Source organism: Oryctolagus cuniculus, chromosome 4, assembly GCF_051225735.1.
Source record: "Oryctolagus cuniculus isolate XC-2025 breed Fujian yellow rabbit chromosome 4, ASM5122573v1, whole genome shotgun sequence".
Taxonomy (NCBI): domain Eukaryota; kingdom Metazoa; phylum Chordata; class Mammalia; order Lagomorpha; family Leporidae; genus Oryctolagus; species Oryctolagus cuniculus.
Window position 1 is genome coordinate 154,769,331 of NC_142870.1, and position 22,461 is coordinate 154,791,791.

At 37.4% G+C, this 22,461-nt stretch overlaps 1 protein-coding gene across 1 annotated transcript in view; it reads left to right on the plus strand.

Annotated features, from left to right (window-relative positions):
• The window catches only part of KCNH8 (potassium voltage-gated channel subfamily H member 8), a 449,001-nt gene that overhangs the window by 128,171 nt on the left and 298,369 nt on the right, over positions 1 to 22,461 (plus strand). Inside the window, exon 2 of the mRNA XM_002716200.6 lies at positions 9,876 to 10,109. Coding sequence (XP_002716246.1) covers positions 9,876 to 10,109 — 234 coding nt within the window. The remainder of the gene's footprint in view (positions 1 to 9,875; positions 10,110 to 22,461) is intronic.

A 22,461-nucleotide genomic window follows, 5' to 3' on the forward strand; every position in this document is an offset into this window, starting at 1 on the left:
AAATGTACAAAACAAAAATTGTGAGGCAGTTATACAAATAGTTCACATATTTACAAGTGAGGTGAGGTTCAGGAAAGTTCTGAGATTTAACCCAGGAGATTCCAAAGGAGGAGGTAGATAAGGTGCACTTTGAAGAATCCCTTTTCAAACCCTAGCTCTAGTTCACCTCTAGCCATCAGCCATGGAGCTCAGGAGTATTGTAGTTCTGGGGCTATTTTAACAAACTGCTTAGATTGCTGGATTATTCAACCTTTCTGAGCCTTCTATAGTGACTTTTATCATAAGACACCACTGTGAGAGCCAGCGTTTCCAACTGCAGAATTCTGACCTGAGCGCCTGGCATGTCATGGTGTATAATAAACAGCAGCTCTCATCTGCTCTGTTTCAGCCTGTCTAATTTATCTGATTGCCTCCTTCCTACTCATCTCCATTTCATAAAACAGAGTCGGCATTACCTGTGTTGGTTTGATTCTCATCTATCATCCTCTTGCTTCCTCTTCTCCCACAAATTCCTAAAAACCTGTCCTTAGCTGGTGTCTCCTTAACTGAAGTTTTGCACCCCACACTTAGTTTTAAAGACATGAGAATAAAAACACCAAAATTACAGCCACAGAATATCTATAACTATCAAATTAGGTTAGCCTTGTGTTTTCGGCTACAATTAACTTACAATTATCTCTTGTAAAGCCACTCATGTCTCCTGTTTAATCTCACATAAGCACTGTGAAGCAGAGAAGACTATTTGGTGGACAAGAGGAGTTCTGGAAAATGCTACCAAATTATAAAGGGTATTTGAATACTATTAACATCCACAGAGTCAACAAAGCTTAAAAGAAGAAAGGTCAGCCCACTCTCTGCACTAGCATACTAATTTGTATATTTTGTCTTCAAAAGTTCAAATATAGAAGCCCTTTGAGTGTAAGAGCTACATGACTACAATATGGCTGGATTGATCACTTTTTCCCTCCAATTTTCATGTATGCTTGATGTCAAGAGTCTATTCCAGTCTATTGGAAATGAAAAGGAAATTCTCTCTAAATTAAAAATAATTGGAGGCACTGTCTAGATTGTACTGCAGGAGAATCCAAGGATAGATTAAGTTCGATATTTTGGGACTCTGGGTTTTTGTAGACTACAGCCAGTTTCTTTACTAGTTTCCATTTAATCTGCCATTCCTTGCCACATAAGATGATGGAATAAATATGTCTTTCAAACAAAAATATGTAAAATTTAAGTCACAATTAGCTATTATCACAATTAGCTATATTTATATTTATTTAAGAAAATGAAATTAGAGTACATGAGATTGTCCCAGAAAATTCAGGCCCTGTCACTTTGCTCCTAACTTTTCCCCTTACCTTTCTTCTAGGTTGGAGAAGCTGGGATTTTTACAATATCCAACTGTATGTATTTGAAAGGGGGAACTGTGGCAAGAGGAAAAAAAAAAGCTGTGCTTTCTCTTTCCCTTCACTTTGCAAAAGCAGGAGCAAAGCTTGCCCTTTCCAGGAAGCTCACTCAGGGTTGCTGTTTGATCTTTGGGTGGATGCAGGTAGAGGAGAACAGGAATTATAAATATGAAAATTCAGGAATAATAGATATGCAAATATAGCAACATTTGCACCAGTCCTACTTCTTTCTACACACACCTTAGAACAGGTCAGCCTGTCCTCACAAAGGTAGTGGCTAAAATGCAGAATTTTGCATTAAATAATCATGCAGTAACCCTTAGTGACCCCAAAGAGTCCATATATTGATTCCCAAAATGCTTTATTCATGGGCACACAGTGGTTATCTTTACTGGGTGCTGCATAACTTCTTCATCTTACTTATGGAAGAATAGGCTTATTGGGTATTATTCAGTTTTCTGATTCTGCTTCATCTGTTTTCTTCTAATTGAAAACAAAACTTTTTACTTCTGCTCACCAAATACTTTACTGAAAGTGGGATGTCAGGATGAAAACTATGATCTTGAGATAAGCGACTTAGGCCAAATCTGATTTTATTTTATTTTTAAAGCAAAGGTGCTAGTTTGTTATAAATGAATACTGCTAAAAGATAAAATAAATCGTTGATTCAGCTAAAAATATTGGGCTCTGATTTGGTGTGTTTCAATAAAAGTGAACAGGCTGTCAGTTTATTTCACTTTTTTGTTTCATAAATATTTGTTAAATGCCTACTGTGTAGCAGGAACTGTTATTTTGACTATGAGTACAATAATAAACAACACTGACCAATTCCCCTATCCCTTAGAGTGTACATCCAAATAGTACACAGTATAAATAATGCTAATTTTTCAGGAAGTGTGCAGATGCTATGAAAAACCATTTTGTCTAAAAGATTAACTATGTAAGACAAAAATCAGAGAACCATGGGACATAATATTACTACCAATGTGTACATAGAGAATAAACTGTGGAGAAAATACCAAACAGATTTTTTCCATTGCCTTTAGGATTTTCTGAAGTTTTTCTCTCATTCATTTTACTTTGGATGATATTGTCATTGTGCCATCATTAAAAACCATTCTTTACAAAGATGAAACTCATTTAATGAACATTAAGAGACAATAAGCCTGACACGAATTATAAGACTCAGCACTGAGTTTAATGCAGCTGCAAAAGTAGAATTTGTAAAACTTTCTGATTTTACTAATTCTAAGTTATGATAAAGAATGTTTCACATTTATTTGTCTTAATGAGCTTTTAACTTTATTTCTTGGAAATTTAAACTTTGTCAAGTCCTTTTTTTTTCTTCATCAAGATTGCTGTTTGTCTTTATTTTTATGCAGCCATTCAAATGATTGGTAAAATGAACTTGAATGGTATCTTTTTGAATGGCTCTTACATGCATATGGTACAAAATTCTAAAGTGAAAAATATTATACAATGAAAATAAGTCTTTGTTCTCAGCCCCAGGCGGGCTCCCCCAACCATTTGTTGTCCCTAGATTCTTGTAGAACTTTCCAATAGTATTCTAAAGCAGCTTCCCAAACTTTGAAGATCTGTGACTCCTGTGGAAGTGTGAATTCGGAATCCCTGGGTTGGGATGAGACAGAAGGTTCCGCAATTTCTAAGACGTTTGAAGGGGAGTCTGATATTGCTGTACCAGAGACATGCTCCCAGTGGAAAGGCTTTGAATCACTTTGTCTCTGTTTCTTTGCTTATGGGATGGGAGGGGACAAGATGTTCTCATACACAACTACAATTTATGGTTTTCTACCATCATTTTAGTTCCAATTTTGAGCTGCTGGTAGAGTTAGAACTCTGATTTTGTTTAAGTTTTCTTCCACTCATTGAAGTGAAAATGTAGTAGCACTTTCAAAATCAAACCACAAATGAAGGAAGAAACATGACATTTAATGATTCATAAATTACAAGGATTATGAATTCCTCTTTACAAACTTTTCATCTGCCTTTTTAAATAGGTATAAAAAGTCCTCAAGTCCAAGCAGCCTCCTAAATTTTGGCAGAGGGCACACTAAGAACTTTAGTTTGCAGCTGGCATCATTAATCTAATAAAGATGCCATCATACTTGAAAATGATATAATTAAGCTCCCTGAAATCAATATAAAGTACAGTGATCACTTAAATATTTTAAAGTCACAGACATCAGTATTCTATTTCCTGAATAGAATAGACTCCGAAGATGAAAGTGCTTAATATCAGATGTTGTTTTTGTTGAGCCTGTATGCAAGCTGATTCCAAAAGCATGGGGGCAACTCATAAAATAAGGTTAGACACTTGTGATTATTTCTTGCTCTCTGTAGGAAAATGAGGGCTAGAGGACTTCAAATTGCTCATTATCCTTGTTGGCAGGTTATGTTATTAGGACTCCTTGCTACACAACAGAAAGTTTGGTTTTAAAGGAGAACTAATATCAAGGGCACTCTTGAGAAATAAAGATTTGCATCATCCACATCTCAATTTCTGCATGATTGATGGAGAAAGCCAAGAATGTGCATTTTTCTCTGTGTTGTCAAGTCTATCAATGACTCCATGGGTTTGAATGGTTCTAGGGGCCAGCCATGTGGACATTTGCTGTTGCTGAGATGGTTGTTTCTACCCATTCTGCGAGAGCATGCACTATTCTCCCTAGATTTATGATTCTTGCATTGAGGTTATTTGGTAGTGTACTTAACACTTTCGACAAAGTTGTAGAAAACAAGTAGCACGTCTTTATGAAGTTTCAGTTGACTAAAAAGTTTGTCAGGAGCACATTAAAACAAAATCAAGAAGATTAAAACCAGCATGAATACTGGCACATTGAAGAGTGGAATGCAAAATTCTTAAATTAAGCATGAGGTTACGAGGTTGGTTTTTAAAGATATGTTTACTTGAAAGAGTTACAGGGAGAGACAGAGGTGGAGAGAAAAGAGACAGAGAGAAAGAGAAAGAGAGAGAGAGAGAGAGAGAGAGAGAGATGTTCCTTTTGCTGGTTCACTCCCCAAATGCCCACAATGGCCATGGCTATGTCAAACAGAAGCCAGGACCCAAGAGCTTCATCTGGTCTCCCACGTGGGTGCGGGGGTGCAAGTACTTGGCCCACCTTCTGTTGCTTTCTTAGGCTGTTATCAGGAGCTGGATAGGAAGTGGAGCAGCTGGGACACGAAGCAGTGCCTAATGGGATGCCAGTGTCACAGGCATTGGCTTTACCTACTGCACCACAATGCTGGGCCCAACATGAGATTTTTAAAACAATGTGAGGCTGCTTTTCTATGGCTCTGTCCTCTTGGAGTATGTATTTACTGGCCTTAACCAATAGGATATTTTAGTGAGAAAGTTTTCGAAGTGCTGAAATACCTGTTAAATGTTCATGAGGAGATTGGAAACCAGATGATTTGAATAGCAGCTGCATTTCTCTGCCTCTTGTGAGACTCTGGAGTGGACCAACAACACAAAAATGTCTTGGAACAGAGGAAGTTGCTGACTTATTTTTGAAATAATTGCCTTTCTGGAGGAAATGAGGAAGTGCCTTAAAGGTTGCTGAGAGATCTGGACTTGTTTAGAAGATTGGAAGATGTCATCAGGGAACTTGTAATAAATGATCTCTTAGGGAAGAATCTGTGGCTTTGGGCTCTTTGAAGACCTCAGTAGGTAAAAAATATTTTTCTATAAACTATACTCTTTTTTCTGATATTAGAGAGCAAGTCACTTCTTCATGGGAAGAATATATAACTATAGTGAGATAGTATGTCACATAGAATTATTGTCACTCTCTAGCTTTGGATCTTGGACAAGAAACTATCATTCTTCAGATTTTAGGTTCTCATCTGAAAAGTGAGGCCAAGTACAAAAGATGCAAGGCCTTAACAGTGGATCAGTGTTTGCCCTCTGCTCTCTCCCTTTCTCTTCTGTTTCTCTCTGTTCATCTCCATTCACACCTTATTCCTTTTGTGCTTGGAAAATCCAGAAAGAAGTGCACATCTCCATTTGAATGGGAAAGTGGGGCTCTGGATCTGGAGGTCACACCAGATGACTTGGATCTCCACTAATCCTTGATAGCTTTTTCCTAAGGAAGCATTAAGAGAAATAGTCAACTGCCTGATATGTAAATACATTTAGAGCTTACTGTTTACTGTCAATTTCAAACTGAATATACACAAAAGCATGACCTAGAAACAAACAGAGCAAAGCTATGTGGCATTTAGATGCATATTACATATGCATAATTGATTCCTTAAAAGGTTAAATATGCTTGGCATATGTAGGGATAGTGATATACCCATGATGAGTTCCTAATCATTATGGCAATAGCTTTGTTTTACATAATTCCAAAGTAAATGTCTTGGTTCTTCTTTGGGGCTCCCAGGACTAGTATTCAGAATAGCATATGTTCCCAAGTAGATGGCTGGGTTCGCAAACAGCATGGCCATTCACGTAATTCATACACTAAGCTTTTTGCAGCACAGACTGGCACTAAATTCTCTTCGGAATTGAAATGCAATTACATATCGAGGACAAGTGCTAAGTATAAACAGAAAAGGCCAAAGATGTGTTGCTAGTTTTTTTTTTTTTTTTAGTTTTGTTTTCTTCAGTGTATTTGCAGGAAGAATTAACTACCTCAAACAAGCTGTAATCCTTAATTGAAAACACAGATCAGGCAATGTGGCAAATCCTTCAGCATTTTCCCCCCAGAAACTTTAGCTCTGAAGGACTGTTTTCTCTATGTCCATAACTAATCATAGAGATACTAAGGAAATTAAAAGAAGTAAGTCATTATGAAATATGCAGAATGAAATACCATTATATGCCCTTAAATATCAGGAATAAAGGCAATATGTTGTATGAAGAGATATAAGGGTTTTAAAAAACTATATAAATGAGTGATTATTATAAAACTTCAATTTATGAGTTTTTTCTTTGAGAAAAGAAAGAAATGATGCATACCATGGTTTTCACTGGATAAATAATCTTCAAGTGTTTACTGTTGTTTTAAAGGATTATTATGCAATCATTTTTCTATGGTAGGCATGTTTCCTACTTTGTCAAAAGGAGAAAATGTAAAATAAAAAAAATGAAGTGATGAGAAAGCACAAATTAAGTTGGTAAAAATAAAACAGTGTAATATAGTAGTAATAATAAAAGTGACTATATTAATCTTAAGTTGAATGCTTTTCCATATTGTGGTTTATTTACATGTACACCATGTTTAAAACACAACTAGAACATAATTCCTACAAGGTCTGAAAGTAGAAAGGAAAAGGTGTACCAGACAATATGAATAGAAAGCTGTAGCTACTTATAAGTAGTGAGAAAATTGGACTTTGGGACAACATGTGAGATTTATCTATGTCTAGTTCTTGTTTCCCCATTGATCCTCTGGACTTACTCCTTCTGGGCATCCACTCCTAATATTCCAGGACTTTCATTAGCCATCTTCATCTGCTTCTGTCTTACTCCAAGCTAACTATTTCCAAGGCCTAGGGTGTTTAATCTCTCAACTCTGATGGTACTCATTGGTACTCACCATCTGCGTAGTACTGGTGTGGTACTTGTCAGCTGCATTTTAGTGTCATTTACATTCATGCAAACTTCTAACTAAATTATACCTTAGAGATGGTGACCTCTCCTTGCCCTCCTTTAAACACCGTATCATCTCCCATGGTCTACCATATCATGGATTTTCACACTGTCATATGATACAACATCAATAAACATGTCCATGTCTGACTAAAAAAGAATGGCTTCTGGAGCACATTGAAATTCTTTCACGATATTTGAGTACTTTGGCAATACTACATAATTATATTTTCAAAGCAATCTTTCAGCCATAATTTAAAAATGTTAGGGAATGATACATTCTATATGACCTAAAATTGTACAATTTGTTGAAGTTGAGATCACAGCCCCAGCAGGAGGCTGGCCCCATCTGAGCCTAGCCAGAAATCCCCACAGGTTCACTACTATGGGAACTTTAAGGATAGGGACCACATCTAATAAACTTTTTCACATGTACCTGGGCCAAAGTCTAACATGTAACACACAGTCAATAAATGATTATGCAAAGTGTGAAAAAATTAGCTATTAATCTGAGGTTATTCAATTCACTCCCATGGTTTCAAATCAGCGTACACTTGATGTTTCCAAGTGTAGGCCTTTAGCTCTGGCCTTCAGAAGGAGAGAATTACTGAGAGGCTAGAAGACTCAGCTCAGTGAGGCAGGAAGTACATATTGGCACTATGATTATTACTCCGGAGTTAGGAGCTGATTGGCGCAGGGCTGCATAGAATGAATTTGTTTCTGCCAGCTGACAGTAGACTATGTTTGGAAACAAACAACAGAAGTTTAAAAGAAGACAGGAAAACCCATATGATAGGTTTTTCAGTGCTCTCTTGCTGGCTATTTCCTGTTGCAAACGTGTTTCAGACTGACTGATTTTTGAGTTGGCAATATATAAAGCATATAGCATAAAACTGTGAGGGCTCACAGTTGGGTATTTAGTAAAAATAGGTGTCCCTCTCACCTCTGCCCATGTTGCTTCTCTCCAAAGGCAGTTATCAGTTCTTCTATTTATTTTTAGGTAGACATAAACATTTCATAGTTGGTGAATGCATCGGCTGCCTTTTCATTACTACAATGAAATATATGAAGCAGCTGAATTTACAGACACAAAGTTTATTTAGCTCACAGTTTCAAAGGTACAAGTAGAAGATTGGACAGTTCCATTGGTTTGGCCTCTGTGAGGTTGATGTATGGCAGTGGTGGAGTTCATTCAGAGGATGAAACACGTGGTGAGCTGGGAAGATCGATAGATAGAGTTAGAGAGAGAGAGAGAGGGAAACTTCCAACTTAGGCTTTTATAATAACCCTCTTGTAAGAACTCAAGAGGTCACATTGAGAACTACTTTCTGAGGGCGTGTTCCCAAAGATCTAAGGATCTTCCACTAGGCCTGCCTCCTAAATGCCATAATTGGATTAAGTTTCTACCTTCTTGAGACCAATAACTTATGACTTTAGAATTTAAAGTCCTGCATGAATTCAGGAGCAAAATCACATCAAATGATAGCATTATACCTGGTTTTATCTATTTAGGTGTATTTCATACATATAGCTCCTTTAGTAGCATACTACATTGAACTTGATTTTCTTTTTTGTTTATCAGCCTATGTTGTTGTTCTTTCTATTTTTATCCTTAAATCCACACCCCTAACACTTTGGGTATGCTGATAGATTCCTACATTTGTGTTGTTTGTGAATGAATGAGTAATTTAATAATAATATATAAATAATACTGTACCTAAAACTCACTCATCCACAAGATTACAAATGCCTTATCTTAAAATACATCTCATTCCTGCATTTTTTTTTCACATAAATGTCTTCTATACCATTCAAAGTAATATCAGGAAGAAACAAGTTATCCTGCAGAAGGTTTCCTTGAATGTCCCCAAGGAGTTATTCATAAACATTCAATAATTATCTATTATTTTAATTGTGTTCTAATTCTTATTTATTAATAACAACCATCAAGCTGTGAATAAGATTCTTAATAATAATTTTGAATACTTATATATGCCATATACTTTGCTAAGCACAGTATTGTCTTATTCACCTCTACATCACATCTATAAAGTAAGTAACATTATTCTTGTAGCATACCTGCCAATATCACCTTGAAATCATGTGCAGAGGATTTCTTTACATAACATCGTCTTCTGGAATGTTGCAGGCTGAATGATATCTTCAGAGCATGGTTAGCCCAAGTGGGTAGGTCAGAAATGCCAAAATATTGCCACCCTGAGTGACCTTTCCTAATGGGATATGGAAATTGGTGGATAAATAGTTCTTTATTCTTTCTCTTTCATGGCCATGTTGAGTTGCATTCTCATACTCACTCCTTAGATCAGCAGTGACAAGGTCGCATTGCCACTGCAGTAAACTCACCCTATTACCTTTCCTCCTTTAATTTTCTCAATTCCCTACATGTGTACTTTCTGAAATTTTGCCCCAATAAACTACTTACACTCAAATTCTAGGCACAGGATCTGCTTTTAGGGAAAGAAAATATGAGGAAACAGTAACTTCAAGTTCACCTATGTATTTTGTAGCAGATTTGAGTTAGAAACCAGAAGTTTTGGTCAAAAGCATCATCCTTTTACTGCCAAGTAGATTGCAAGGACCTCAAAGCTGTCCAGTGAATACTCTGTTTCAGTGACAGTGTGTTTTTCAAAATGCAAGCCAAGGTCAGAGCTTGATCCTTACTGTTCACACCCATGCCAGTTTAGGTTTTGGAGTGTATCTCTTTTCTTCTGCAGAACATCAGAATATCCATGTTAGACCTTGTAACCTAAACACATATGCTTTAATCTGATACAAAGTGGTGACTTCAGTAAGAACTTTACTTTGCTGAATAGCTTCTCCTTGTGTTTCTACAGATAGCAACTTCATCCTTGCCAATGCTCAGGTGGCTAAAGGTTTCCCCATTGTCTACTGTTCTGATGGCTTCTGTGAGCTTGCTGGATTTGCCCGAACTGAAGTCATGCAGAAGAGTTGCAGCTGCAAGTTCTTATTTGGAGTTGAAACCAATGAACAACTGATGCTTCAAATAGAAAAGTCACTGGAGGAAAAATCAGAATTCAAAGGAGAAATTATATTCTATAAGAAGAACGGTGAGTTGGTTTTTTTTTTGCTACTCCTTGGAGAGTTGTGAGAAGTCACCTTCTTTCAACTCAGTAATTGCTCCATAATTTCCATTAATGTTTAATGGCATTTCATATAAATACAGTCTGTTATAGAAGTTCCACAAATGACTTGGATGATGGCCTTGTTTTAGCCATTAGCCATCTAAATCTCCTGGGAATTTAGCCTTAGAATTATAACTATTCTTTGCCAATATCCAGAGTCAATATATGTTAAAAGTGTATTACTATTATATTACATTCACTCTTAAAATATATATTGTATGTAATAGTTGCTAATATATTAACACATGATCTTTTATATAAATTTTTAGAAATGTTGATGCCTTTAAGGACCACATCTCGATTGCAGCCATTAAAGGCAGTAATGTTAGTGTCCTCGCCAGAAAAGGAAGTTAATTTAAAGGACATCAGCATATCCATTTCTTTTTCCTGTTCCCTGGATACAGAGCCTTTCTCACTATTCTGTTACATTCTAAAGAAAAACAAGAGACACATGATCTCACAGGGTGGAGTAAATTTACCTGTACTCAAAACTGACCCTGAGGAAATACTAAGATTTTTTTTATGATGTGTAGATGCAGTTTTATCTCTCTGCTCTAAATGTTTTGAAACATGCAGGGTACCTGTGGTGCTTGGATCCTGTGTAGGAAAAGACATCAGTAGCTCATGGGCCCTAACAGAAATAATCTCAGAAGCAGTATATGAGAGAAATGCTAAATCAAACTTTAGAACCACTATTTTCCTAGTATCTAGAATTCCCCCTTTTTCTCTCATAGCTTTGCCTTTCCTCTTGCTAGCATAACCTGCTGAGTTTTAGCTGGATGCTTGGTCACTGAGTTAGAGAATAATTAACTCTCCCAGGCTTCTTTAGTAGTTAGATCATGGATGTGACTATGTTTCAGGCCAATGATGTATGAGAAGGAATGATTTATGCAACTTCTAGGTAAAAGCTATGAAAGTGGAATAGTTACTCTCTAATTTCTCTTCTTCCTATTTCCCATAATGTTGTGAATAGAATTGTGTCCTGCCAAAATTCATACATTGAAGCCAGAACCCTCATTGAGATTGCATTTTGAAATAGGTCCTTTAAGGAGGTCATTAAAGCTAACTGAGATCAAACGTGTGGGGCCCTTAATCTTGAGGAACTGGCACCAAAAGAGGAAAGACCACATAAAGAAGGTAGTGATCAATGAACCAAGAAGAGAGGCCCCAGCAGAAACCAGACATGTCAGCATAAGACTTCTAGCCTCAAGAACTGTGAAAAAAATAAATATGTTGTAACTCAGTCTGTAGTGTTTTGTTATGGCAGCCCAAGCAAACTAATACCCATGGGGCAGAAAGTTGAGAAAAGGCTGCACAGCCGGATTCAGCTCTCAGGCAAAGCAGAACAGCATAGTGTAGCACAGAGGGAGGAGATAGAAGGAGCCTGGATGTTGTTGCAGATCCACTTTCCATCCTCAGTCAGAACCAAATACATTGCTGTCTTGTTTGGCTCACTATCATGAGGGTGTTTTCTATGGAAGAGTATTCAAGCAGCACTGTATCTCTAGATTTCTCAATCTTGTCACTGTTGAGGTTTTGGGTCTGTAATTTGTATCTTACTCTGAATACTTTGGCCAATGTCAGATAGAGAAGAAGGAGCCTACATAGGAAGTCACATCCCCTTTTGTAAATTGCTTGTCCTTGGAGGACATTCCCTGCTCTTGTGGGTACTGGAGATTGGGCAGTCATGGATATTGGAGAACAGGATACCGCAGCTCTTTGGCTCCAGGAGCAGAGTTCAGACCATTGTTCTTTCCAGTGTCATTATATGAGGTCTATTCATATAGATGATAAAATAAAAGAGCTCCGGTTCAGGTCTACGTAATTGTGAGATAATGGTTGCAAAGAGGGCTTGAGATAAAAGGGAGGATATTGCTGAGGGTGCAGACTGGCAGGGGTGATAAAAACCTGCAGTGGGGAAACAAAGGGGACAAATATCCTTTGTCTGAGATGTCTGCTGACTGCAGGCTCTTCCTTCTTCAATGAATCCTTGGGGATGTACCTCCATATGTATTTCAGTGTCTTCCTTGTGAAGCTTCTTTAAAACATCCAAATGTGGAACCAATGAGAAAGGGCCGGGCCGCAGTGGAGAATCTAGATGTGACAAAGAAAGAATGGGGACTCTGGAGGCTCAACAGGTAGGACGTATGGAGATCAACACCCAGCAGCGTTTCAGGCATTCATAAGATGCCTAAGTCTCAGACATACCTGGATGGAAACCACTAAGAGCACCAGCCGCTTTGGGCCAGTCACCATGGGGAATTGTCTGATACTCAGAATATAAGTAATTGATCCAGTTGCAAATGATTGAAAATTGTCCTCTGTCCTACAATAGACATGCATTGTTATAGCTATTTATATGAGTGGCTATCTGTCTCTACACATAGTTGGGAGACCTTGAAGATACAGGTTCTGAGTTATTTATCTCCACATTCCCAGTTCCTGGAGCCTTGAACCTTGAGCAGTGTTTGTAAGATGGTGGTTTCTTAGTAAATACTTGCCGAAGGGAATTGAACTTGATTATTCGAGGAGGGACTGATGGATATTTTACAGGATAGAATGTCTGGATTTCTGATTTTTTTTTTTTAAACAAGTGCACAAGACTTAAAGGGTCCTCCTTCTCTCCAATGGATTATTTCTGTTAATATGCTTTACAAAGTGGATATCTGTCTCTCATCTGGAACAAATAGCTTTAGATATTCTGTGATTAGCTCCTTCGCCTACTAACTCCTTAATGTTGCTATTTTTCTTCTTATGGAAAAAGTGATGTGAAAAAGGCTGACCTTTCCATTCCTTCCTAGTGCTTTAATTCCAAGAACCTAACTCAAGGCTGCTTATGAGGAGTGAAGTACACTAAAAGTTTAGGACACCTAATGGGACTTAGCATAAAGAAAAATACTCTGATCAGAATGGCAAGTGTGCCTGCTGAAAATAAAACGGCTCCACTGGCATTGCCTCCCTAGAAGAATCACAGTCAATACCCTTGATTTAAGTCTTGAGTTTTACCCTCCTTTACTCTTTAGTTTTTTTAAAGATTTATTTATTTATTTGAAAGTCAGAGTTACGCAGAGAAAGGAGGGGCAGAGAAAGAGAGAGAGAGAAAGAGAGAGAGAGAGAGAGAGAGAGAGGTCTTCCCTCCGCTGGTTCACTCCCCAATTGGCTGCTATGGCTGGAGCTGCGCTGATCCGAAGCCAGGAGCCAGGAGCTTCTTCCATGTCTCCCACATGGGTGCAGGGGCCGAAGGACTTGGGCCATCCTCTACTGCTTTCCCAGGCCATAGTAGAGAGCTGGATTAGAAGTAGAACAGCTGGGTCTTGAATCAGTGCCCATATGGTATGCTGGCGCTCCAGGCCAGGGCGTTAACTCACTGCACCACAGCACCAGCCCCACCTCTTTACTCAACCTTAAAGATATTCATACTTCAGTGATTGAATACTTGCCTCATCTTTAGAAATATCTTATTCTCTGTCCACTCGAGCTGTTCTCTCTTGAACAGGATAATGCACACAGCACAACCTCCTCTGTCAGTTCTCATTTCAAAATATAGAGTTGTTGAGCCAAAATGAACCCACAAAAAGATTTGGGAGAAGAGTGCGGACTACCTTCTCCCTGTGATATTCTGGTTTCCTTTGTGCAACAAATAGAAAAATAGAGTTATGCACATACATTGGCACCTTACACACATATCAGTATTGTGTGGAAGCAACTAAATGCTTTTGCCCAGTGGTGGCTGTCTTCCAGTAAATCTTTATTTACAAAAATAGGAGTGTGTTAAATTTGGCCCACAGATCATTATTTATTTATATGCTTGGTATAGAACATTTTGGGACAAATCTTTCCCTGCACATCAAGTGCCTTTAGAATTTAGCTTTAAATTCTTATTTTGGGAAGTTTTCTTGAATTTAAATATGATTACTCTTCCATTCCACTGTTTGGTTTTAGTCTTTATGATCACCTATTGTATTTATGTTGGACCTTCTTTATTTGTTCTCTATGTATCACTTTATTTTAATTTTAATTTTTTTTCTTTTTGCATTTCCTGTCTGAATTTGTTTAGAGAACAAAGGTAACTGAAGTTCATTTGAAAACTTCTTATTTCTCTATAGCCCTAACACTCTTGCCATTACTGAAAGAGTGCTTTTTAAAAATAACTTCTCTGTACAGCTGTATCTTTGTTATTTCCTGAGATAGGTTTCTTTATCTTCATGTGGGCCTCTCTCTCGTTAGTATTTGAAACATTTCCTTACTTTCCCCTGATCTTCCTAATTTTAAGTATGGTTCTGTTTCCAGATGTTTGCCTTAAAACTTGAGTTGTATCCTTTCATGACAGAATTCCTTTTGAATTTTCATTTTTTACTTTTCTGTAGTCCCTTTTAGAGTTATTTTCAAATTGAGGAGTGTGAAATTCCCTTCCAGTTTTGCTTCTTGGTGTATCTATGAGATCTTTCACTACAAAAGAGTTTGTTCTTTGAGGAGTAGGTCTTGTTGATGATTTATAAGGTCCCAAGCTCCTAGGGATATGATAAGTCCCCTTTTCCTGCACAGTCACTGTTCATACAAGAGTTTAGTTGCTTACATGGTTTTTCCTATTATCCTGTATTCTAAGATTTATGGAGATACATTTTCTGTTTTGAAGATTTTTGATTTTGCTCTTTCAATTATATCAATATTGTGAAAGTATTGGGGATGTTTCAAAAACCAAGAATTTTCTACCATTGTTGAATTTCATGTAGTATTTTAAATAACATCTTTAATGATTTATTTATTTTTTAGAAAGTCAGACGAGAGAGAGAGAGAGAGATTGAGAGAGAGAGAGAGAGTAAGAGAGAGAGAGAAAATGAGAATCTTCTATCCACAGGTTCATGACCCAGATGGATACAGCAGCCAGGGCTGAGCCAGGCCAAAGCCAGGAGCCAGGAGCTTCATCCAGTTCTCCCATGTGTATGCGGGGGCCCAAACACTTGGGCCATCCTCTGCTGCTTTTACCAGGCCATTTGCAGGGAGCTGGATCTGAAGTGGAACAGGCTAGACACGACCCAGTGCCCAAATTGGATGCTGTTGTTGCATGTGACAGCTTTACCACTATGCCACAATGCCAGCCCCTAAAAAAATCTCTTTAGTTGATCTACAATTTCTTTAGGTATTTGGCCCATTCTCTGAGAATCTCCTTCCTCTCATTTTTTTCTCCTTAAATTGTCATTTGTGTGACTGGGATGTGAAAGGATTTATCTGAACTCAGAGTGCAGAGTGCTAAGCATTACACAGTGGAACCTTGTCTGAACTCATAACACAGTTTCACAAGGCCTCTCCCAACTACCTGTTTGCCCACTGATGTATTCCTGGCCTGTTTGATGCTTCCCCTACCTGAGTTTTTTGGCTAATGGTGCTGTTTCTTTGACTTAATTTCTTGCGGTAACTATAGGTACTTCTTAAAACTTGCCTCCTCCTTAACTATACCAATCATCAAAGCAATCACTGCCTGCCATTTTTTGCCCTGAAAGACTAATCAGTGACTGTATATATTCCTCATACTTAGAAGCATAGAGTATTCAAGTAAATTAATTCTAATACCTCTTTATGTTGTCAAATTTCCTTAAAGTAGGAAGCTGCTTCTACATTGGCAGAGACATAGTCTGACAAGCAACTTCTATCAAGAATTCCAGGGGCCGGCATCGTGGCTCACTTGGTTGATTAAGTGAGAGATCCCATATGGATGCCAGGTTCTAGTCCCGGTTGCTCCTCTTCCAGTCCAGCTTCCGCTGTGGCCCGGGAAGGCAGTGGAGGATGGCCCAAGTCCTTGGGCCCTGCACCCCATGGGAGACCAGGAGGAAGCACCTGGCTCCTGGCTTCGGATCGGTGCAGCGTGCTGGCTATAGCTGCCATTTGTGGGGGTGAACCAACGGAAGGAAGACCTTTCTCTCTGTCTCTCACTGTCTAACTCTATCTGTCAAATAAATTTTAAAAATTTAAAAAGTAAGTAAATAAAAAAAAGAATTCCAAATGGAGAAGAAAGGTGCTTTTTCCTTTCAATGCTTCCACAAAACTATTCAGTGTAGTTTCATCATGTTTCAGATCAAGGAAACCCCATGGAAGTGAGGTTATTTCTGGCTTCTCTTATTTTTTTTCTCATAATCCTTCAATACGAGAATGGACAGGCTGGGCTATTATGTGATAATTATTTTCTTTGTAACTCTAACTTCTTGGTTAAACTTTATCAACAGTGAAGTGTGTCTTCAATGTATCAGGGAAGACCCCCAGGACTGGTTCTATTAGCTCCAACTTTTCTTGCAGAAAGCTTATCTTCCCAACCCATTTTCTTATTAAGTGTGCCAAATGCTATCCCTTCCCCTCTCTGGGTAGAATAATTTGGTCTATAGGTGTAGAAAGATTTCTAGAGAACAAAATTTCAAGGAGAGAATTAAAAAGATATTGTTAATTTTGCAAAATATTATTATGTTGGTGTTAATTTGTTAGGACTATCATTATGAAATATGAACTGAGGGACTTCTACAATTGAAATTAGTTGCCTGCTAGTTTTGCATGCTAGAAGTCTAAGGCTCACTTCTCAGCTGGATTAGCTGCTTCTGAGGACTGTTAGAAGAATCCGTTCCATGACTCTCATCTCATTTCTGGTAACCTGATAGAAATCTTTGTCATTGCATGGCTCACAGAAAACTCACCTCATCTTTGCCTTCATGGTGCTTGCTCTCTCTGTCCCCCACCGCCACTCTGTGAATGTCTGTGTCCAGATTTTCTAAGTATAATCATATTGGATTAGTTTCTACTCAAGTGGCCTCCTTTTAACTTGATTATCTCTATAAAGACACTCTGCAGTAAGGTCACATTTAAGTACTGGGGATTAGATTCCAACAAATCTTTTATGGGAGAAAAAATCAATATAAAGTAACTGGATTAGGAGTTATGTCACTTGTACAAGGCTATAAACAAAGAAAGCAGGATGTATAAATATTCTTGCTTGACTCCAAGATTCTTGTGCTTTAACCACAGGTAAGAACACTTTCCTATCCCTGGGGTTGTTTAACTCAATAATTAGGGAGTGTTTTTTACATTTAGTGTGCAAGAGCCAGAGATGCTAAGTACTGTGTAATGTGTGGGATGGCCTTGCAATGAAAGAATTATCCGTTGTCTTGAAAGACTTTTTAATGCCCTGTAAAACGTTCCAGGAAGTAAAACACTGGTTTCTAATCAAATGTATCTAGAGCTGAAAATGCAAATTGTTTTTGAAGGCCCTTAATTTCCCATTGGATTTCCAAGAATAAAACTATAGTGTTGGTCTGGCATTGTGGCACAAGGGTTTACCCACCACTTGCAATGTGGGTTCGATTCATGGCTGCTCCATTTTTAATCTAGCTCCCTCCTAATGCACCTAGCAAAGCAGTGGAGGGTGGCCCAAGTGTATGATCCCCTGCACTATATGGAAAACTTGGCTGAAGTTCCAGACTCCTTGCTTTGCCATGGCCCAGCCCTGATTATTGTGCACATTTGCAGAGTGAAACAGTAGATGGAAGATCTCTCCCTCCCTCCTTCTCTTTCTCTCTCTCTCTCTCTGTACCTCTGCCTTTCAAATAAATAAATAAATCTTTAAAAACCACTGTAGTTTGAGGAAAGATTGAATTTTATCTTGATAAGAATTTTTCTATTTCATAAAGTCACTAATTTACAGTATCTGTCATTGATACAACACATTCATGCATTTTACATCTGGAGCTGTTGAAATTACAGTACTTTATACTTTGTGTTTCTGTGTGGGTGCAAACTGTTGAAATCTTTACTTAGTATATACTAAATTGATCTTCTGTATATAAAGATAATTGAAAATGAATCTTGATGAAGAATGGGATGGGAGAGGGAGTCGGAGATGGGATGGTTGTGGGTGGGAGGAAGGTTATAGTGGGAAAGAGCCACTATAATCCAAAATTTTATAATCCAAAATAATTTCCAACTTTGGAAATTTATATTTATTAAATTAAAATTAAAAAAAGAACTAAGAAAAGGAAACAAACAAACAAAAAGAAATTACAGTGGTTCTATGTATTGGTTGAATTATCCAAGTGCTTTTCTATATTCTACCCTAGATGGTCATACCTGAGCATTTCTTGTTGAGATACTTCACAGTAGAAATCAATTCAATTTTATTTTCTGTTTCCCTGCCCCACACATACACACTTGAGTGTACTTCTGGAAGTTCAGAGAAAATGTATATTATGAAAAAAATGATGATTTCTAAAAAATTTTGCATCAAAATAAATTTATATTTTAATTCTGCTTTCCATAATTTTTAGCTTTTCTGAAAATAGTACAGGTATGCAAACTTTTAAAAAATTCTTATTAATATAAGGAGAAGGGATTTCATGTGTTCCATAGTATAGCTCTAAGATGATAATCATAGTTCCCTTCCTCCTTCAACTCCCCTCCTTTCTCTCTTTCTTTTTTTTTCTTTAATTTTTGCAAAGACATAATTTCAATTCACTCTACAATGACAGGCTTAATTCATCACTAACCATAATATTTAAGAAGTAAAAAGTATAAGGACCACAATTCCACAGGAGTATGAACAAGGAATAAAAAGAGAAATCATATCACAAGATGTCTATTTCATTCATATACTTTTTTTATTATATAATAATTGCCACACGTCAGAGAAAACATACAATATTTGTCTTTTGGGGACTGGCTTGCTTCACTGAGCATAATGATTTCCAGTTACACCACTTTGTTGCGAAAAATGGGATTTTATTCATTTTTATGGCTGAGTAGTAATTCCAAGGTGTATATTTACCATACTTTTTCTTTAGCCATTCATAAGTTGACGGATATCTGGGTTGATTCTCTATCTTAGTTATCATGAATTGAGCTGCAATAAACATGGAGGGTAGAGGTAACACTTTCCTATATGATTCCTTTTGTTTTGGTAAATTCCTGTAAGTGGGATGGCTGAGTCATAGGGTAGATTTATTTTCAGATTTCTGAGGAATCTCCATACTGCTTTCCATAATGATTGTATTAATTTAGTTTCCCACCAACAGTGTCTTAGGGTACCTTTTACGCTACATTCTTGCCAGTATTTATTGTTTGATGATTTTTGGATGATAGCCAAAACTGGGGTGAGGTGAAACTTTATTGTGGTTTTATTTGCGTTTCCTTAATGACTAGTGATCCTTTACATTTTTTCTGTTGATTTCTTGAGCTCTTTATAGCATCTGGATGTTAATCCTTTATCATATTGCATAGTTTGCAAGTATTTTTTTTCCCATTCTGTCAGTTGCCTCTTCACTTTGTTGAGTAGAAGAGTAGAGTAGAAGCTTCTTAGCTTGATATAATCCCATTTGTCTATTTTTGCTTCTGTTGCTTGTCTTTCGAGGTCTTTTCCAAGAAGCCTTTTCCTATGCCAATGTCTTGCAGTTTCTCCAATGCTTTTCTCTAGTAGTTTGGTAGTACCAGGTCATAGCTATAGATCACTGATCCCTTTTGAGTTGATTTTTGTATAAGGTGTAAGCTAGGGATCTTGCTCTATACTTCTGCATTCATAGATCCAATTTCCCCAGCACCATTTGTTGAAGAGACTGTCCTTGCTCCAGGGATTAATTTGAGCTCCTTTATCAAAGATTACTTGACTGTGGATGCATGAATTAATTTCTGGGATTTGTATTCCATTGATCTACATGATGATTTTTCTGCCTTTACCGGGCTTTTTTGATTATAACTGCTTTGTAGTATATTTTGTAATTGATATTGTGATGCCTCCTGCTTTGTTTTTATTATTCAAGACTGTTTTAGTTATTCAGGATCTCTAGTGCTTCCATACTAATTTTGACATCATTTTTGCAGATCTAAAAAGAATGTCTTTGGTATTTTGATGAGTATCACATAGAAGAGTGAGTGCTGGGGCATATAATAGTTTTGTTTTTAATTTCTTTAGGAATATCTGTACTTTTTTCTACAGTAGCTACACCAGTCTATATCCCACTGCTGGAGTATAAGAATTCCCTTTTCTCCAAATGTTTGGCAGAACCTGCCATTTCTTGATTTTTTTTGATAATAGCTGCCCTAAAAAGAGTGAAGCATCATTTTCTCTTAGTGGTTTTGAGTTGCATATCCCTGTTGATTGGTGGTGTTGGTCACTTTTTCATGTACCTTAACCATTTTTAAGCACCCTTTGAAGAAATATCTATGGATGTCTTTTGCTGATTTTGTAATTATTATACATTTTCTTGCTGTTGCGTTGTATGAGTTGTTCATAAATCTCACATAATAACTTTTAATATGACACATGGTTTGCAGATATTTTCCCCAATCTGTTGATTGTCTTTTTATAATGATGTTACATTTTCTTGAAAAATGTTTTAGTTTAATGTGATCCCATTTATTTATTTATTTATTTATTTTGTAGCATGAGCTTTAGGTGTGATATCCATGATATTGAAAAGATCAGTATCAAGGAGATTTTCCTGCTTTAGTCTTGAAATTTTTATGATATCAAGCTTTACATTTATGCCTTGTATCCATTTTTTAAAGAAGTATTTATTTTAATTTGAAAGGGAGAGAGACAATGAAAGAGAGACAGAGAGAGAGAGAGAGAGAGAGAGAGAAGGAAAAGGAGACAGAAAGAAAGAGAAAGAAAAAAAGAAAGATGAGAGATCTTCCACCCACCCGCTTCATTCCCCAAATGACCACAAGAATCAGGGCTGGGCAAGGCCAAAATCAGGACCCTGGAACTCAGACTGGGTAGGTAGGTGACAAGGAATCAGATACTTAAGTCATCATTTGCTGCTTCCCAGAGTGTGCATCAGCAAGAAGCTGAATTGGAAATACAGGAGACAAGAGCCAAGTTATGTATCCAATATGATACAGTTCCTAAACGGCATCTTAACCTCTGCACCAAACATCTTCCCCCTTTCACCCATTTCGAGTTCTGTTTTTTGTGTGTCTGGTGTGAGAAAAGGGTCCAGGTTTAGTATTTTGCATGTGGACATCCAGTTTTCCCAGCATCATTTTTTGAAGACAGCATCTTATCTGCTATGCCACAGCATGGGCCCCATAGGCAGCATCTTTTTCACATCATATCTTCTTGGTAGCCCTTATTGAAAACTGATTGCTCGTGTATGTTTAGATTTATTTGTGGGTTCTCTATTCTGTCCCACTGGTATGTGTGTTTGTTTTATGCTAGTACCATAGTGTCTTTATTGCTCTAGATTTGTGATATAATTTTACATTGATAAGTGTGATCCTGAGACAAGCGTTATGCTGCACTTGGTTAAGCCACTGCCACTTGGGACAACCACATCCCAATCAGAATGCCTGATTCAAGTTCCGGCTCCTCTGCTTCCAATCCAAGCTCCTGCTAATGCATCTAAGAGGCAGCTGATAATGGCCCAAATATTTGAGTTCTTGCCACTCACATTGGATACTCAAATGGAGTGCCTGGCTCCTGGCTTTGACTTGACCCAACCCTGGCTTTTGTGAGGATTTGAGGAGAAAATTAGCAGATGGAAGCTCTTGCTTTCTCTTGCTTGCTCTCTTCCTTTCTGTTCTCTCTCTCTCCATCATGAGCCTTTCAAATATGAAAATAAATATTATAATTAAAATAATCAAAAAGTGATAGAAATGTCAGCTATCATGATTGCATCTTTGTACACTGTCTACATTTAAGAAATCATAAGATTGTCCTACATAAACATGTATAAAAATTGTGTGTCAATTCAAAAAATAAAAATAAATGAAAATAACTTTAAAAATAAAAAGACTGATGGGATTCCAGTGTTTCAGGATACCTCTTCAGCTACTGTATCCAACACCAGCCCCCATTCCTAGTGAGTTCCTTTACATCCAGTTATTCAATGTGACTCTTTAGCAGATTTTTAGAATATTTGATTGCATCCTCTAAGTATTTTAGAATTAGAGCTCGATCTAGGAAAAAAGACAAAGCCCTGGGGCTGTTGGATGTCAGATTATTCTCAAAATTAGCATTTTAAATGTGCAACATATGTGACTTCCCTATTTGACTGTTAAGAGATGAACTGGTAGTGTTGCATATGGAATGGTTTCAGCTAAGATCCAAATTTCAGAGCAAAGGGTGTTATGCCCATCCATGCAATAAATACACAGCAAGAATACGCTTTTTAGTGGAAAGAACAGTGCCTAAATGAACATCTTCTCTGGATATGAGAGTTCCCAGCATGAGCATCACTTGTAGTCATTTCACACTTTCACCACATCTAGTGAATAATGAGGCAAGCCAGCCAGGAATCTATTTCAA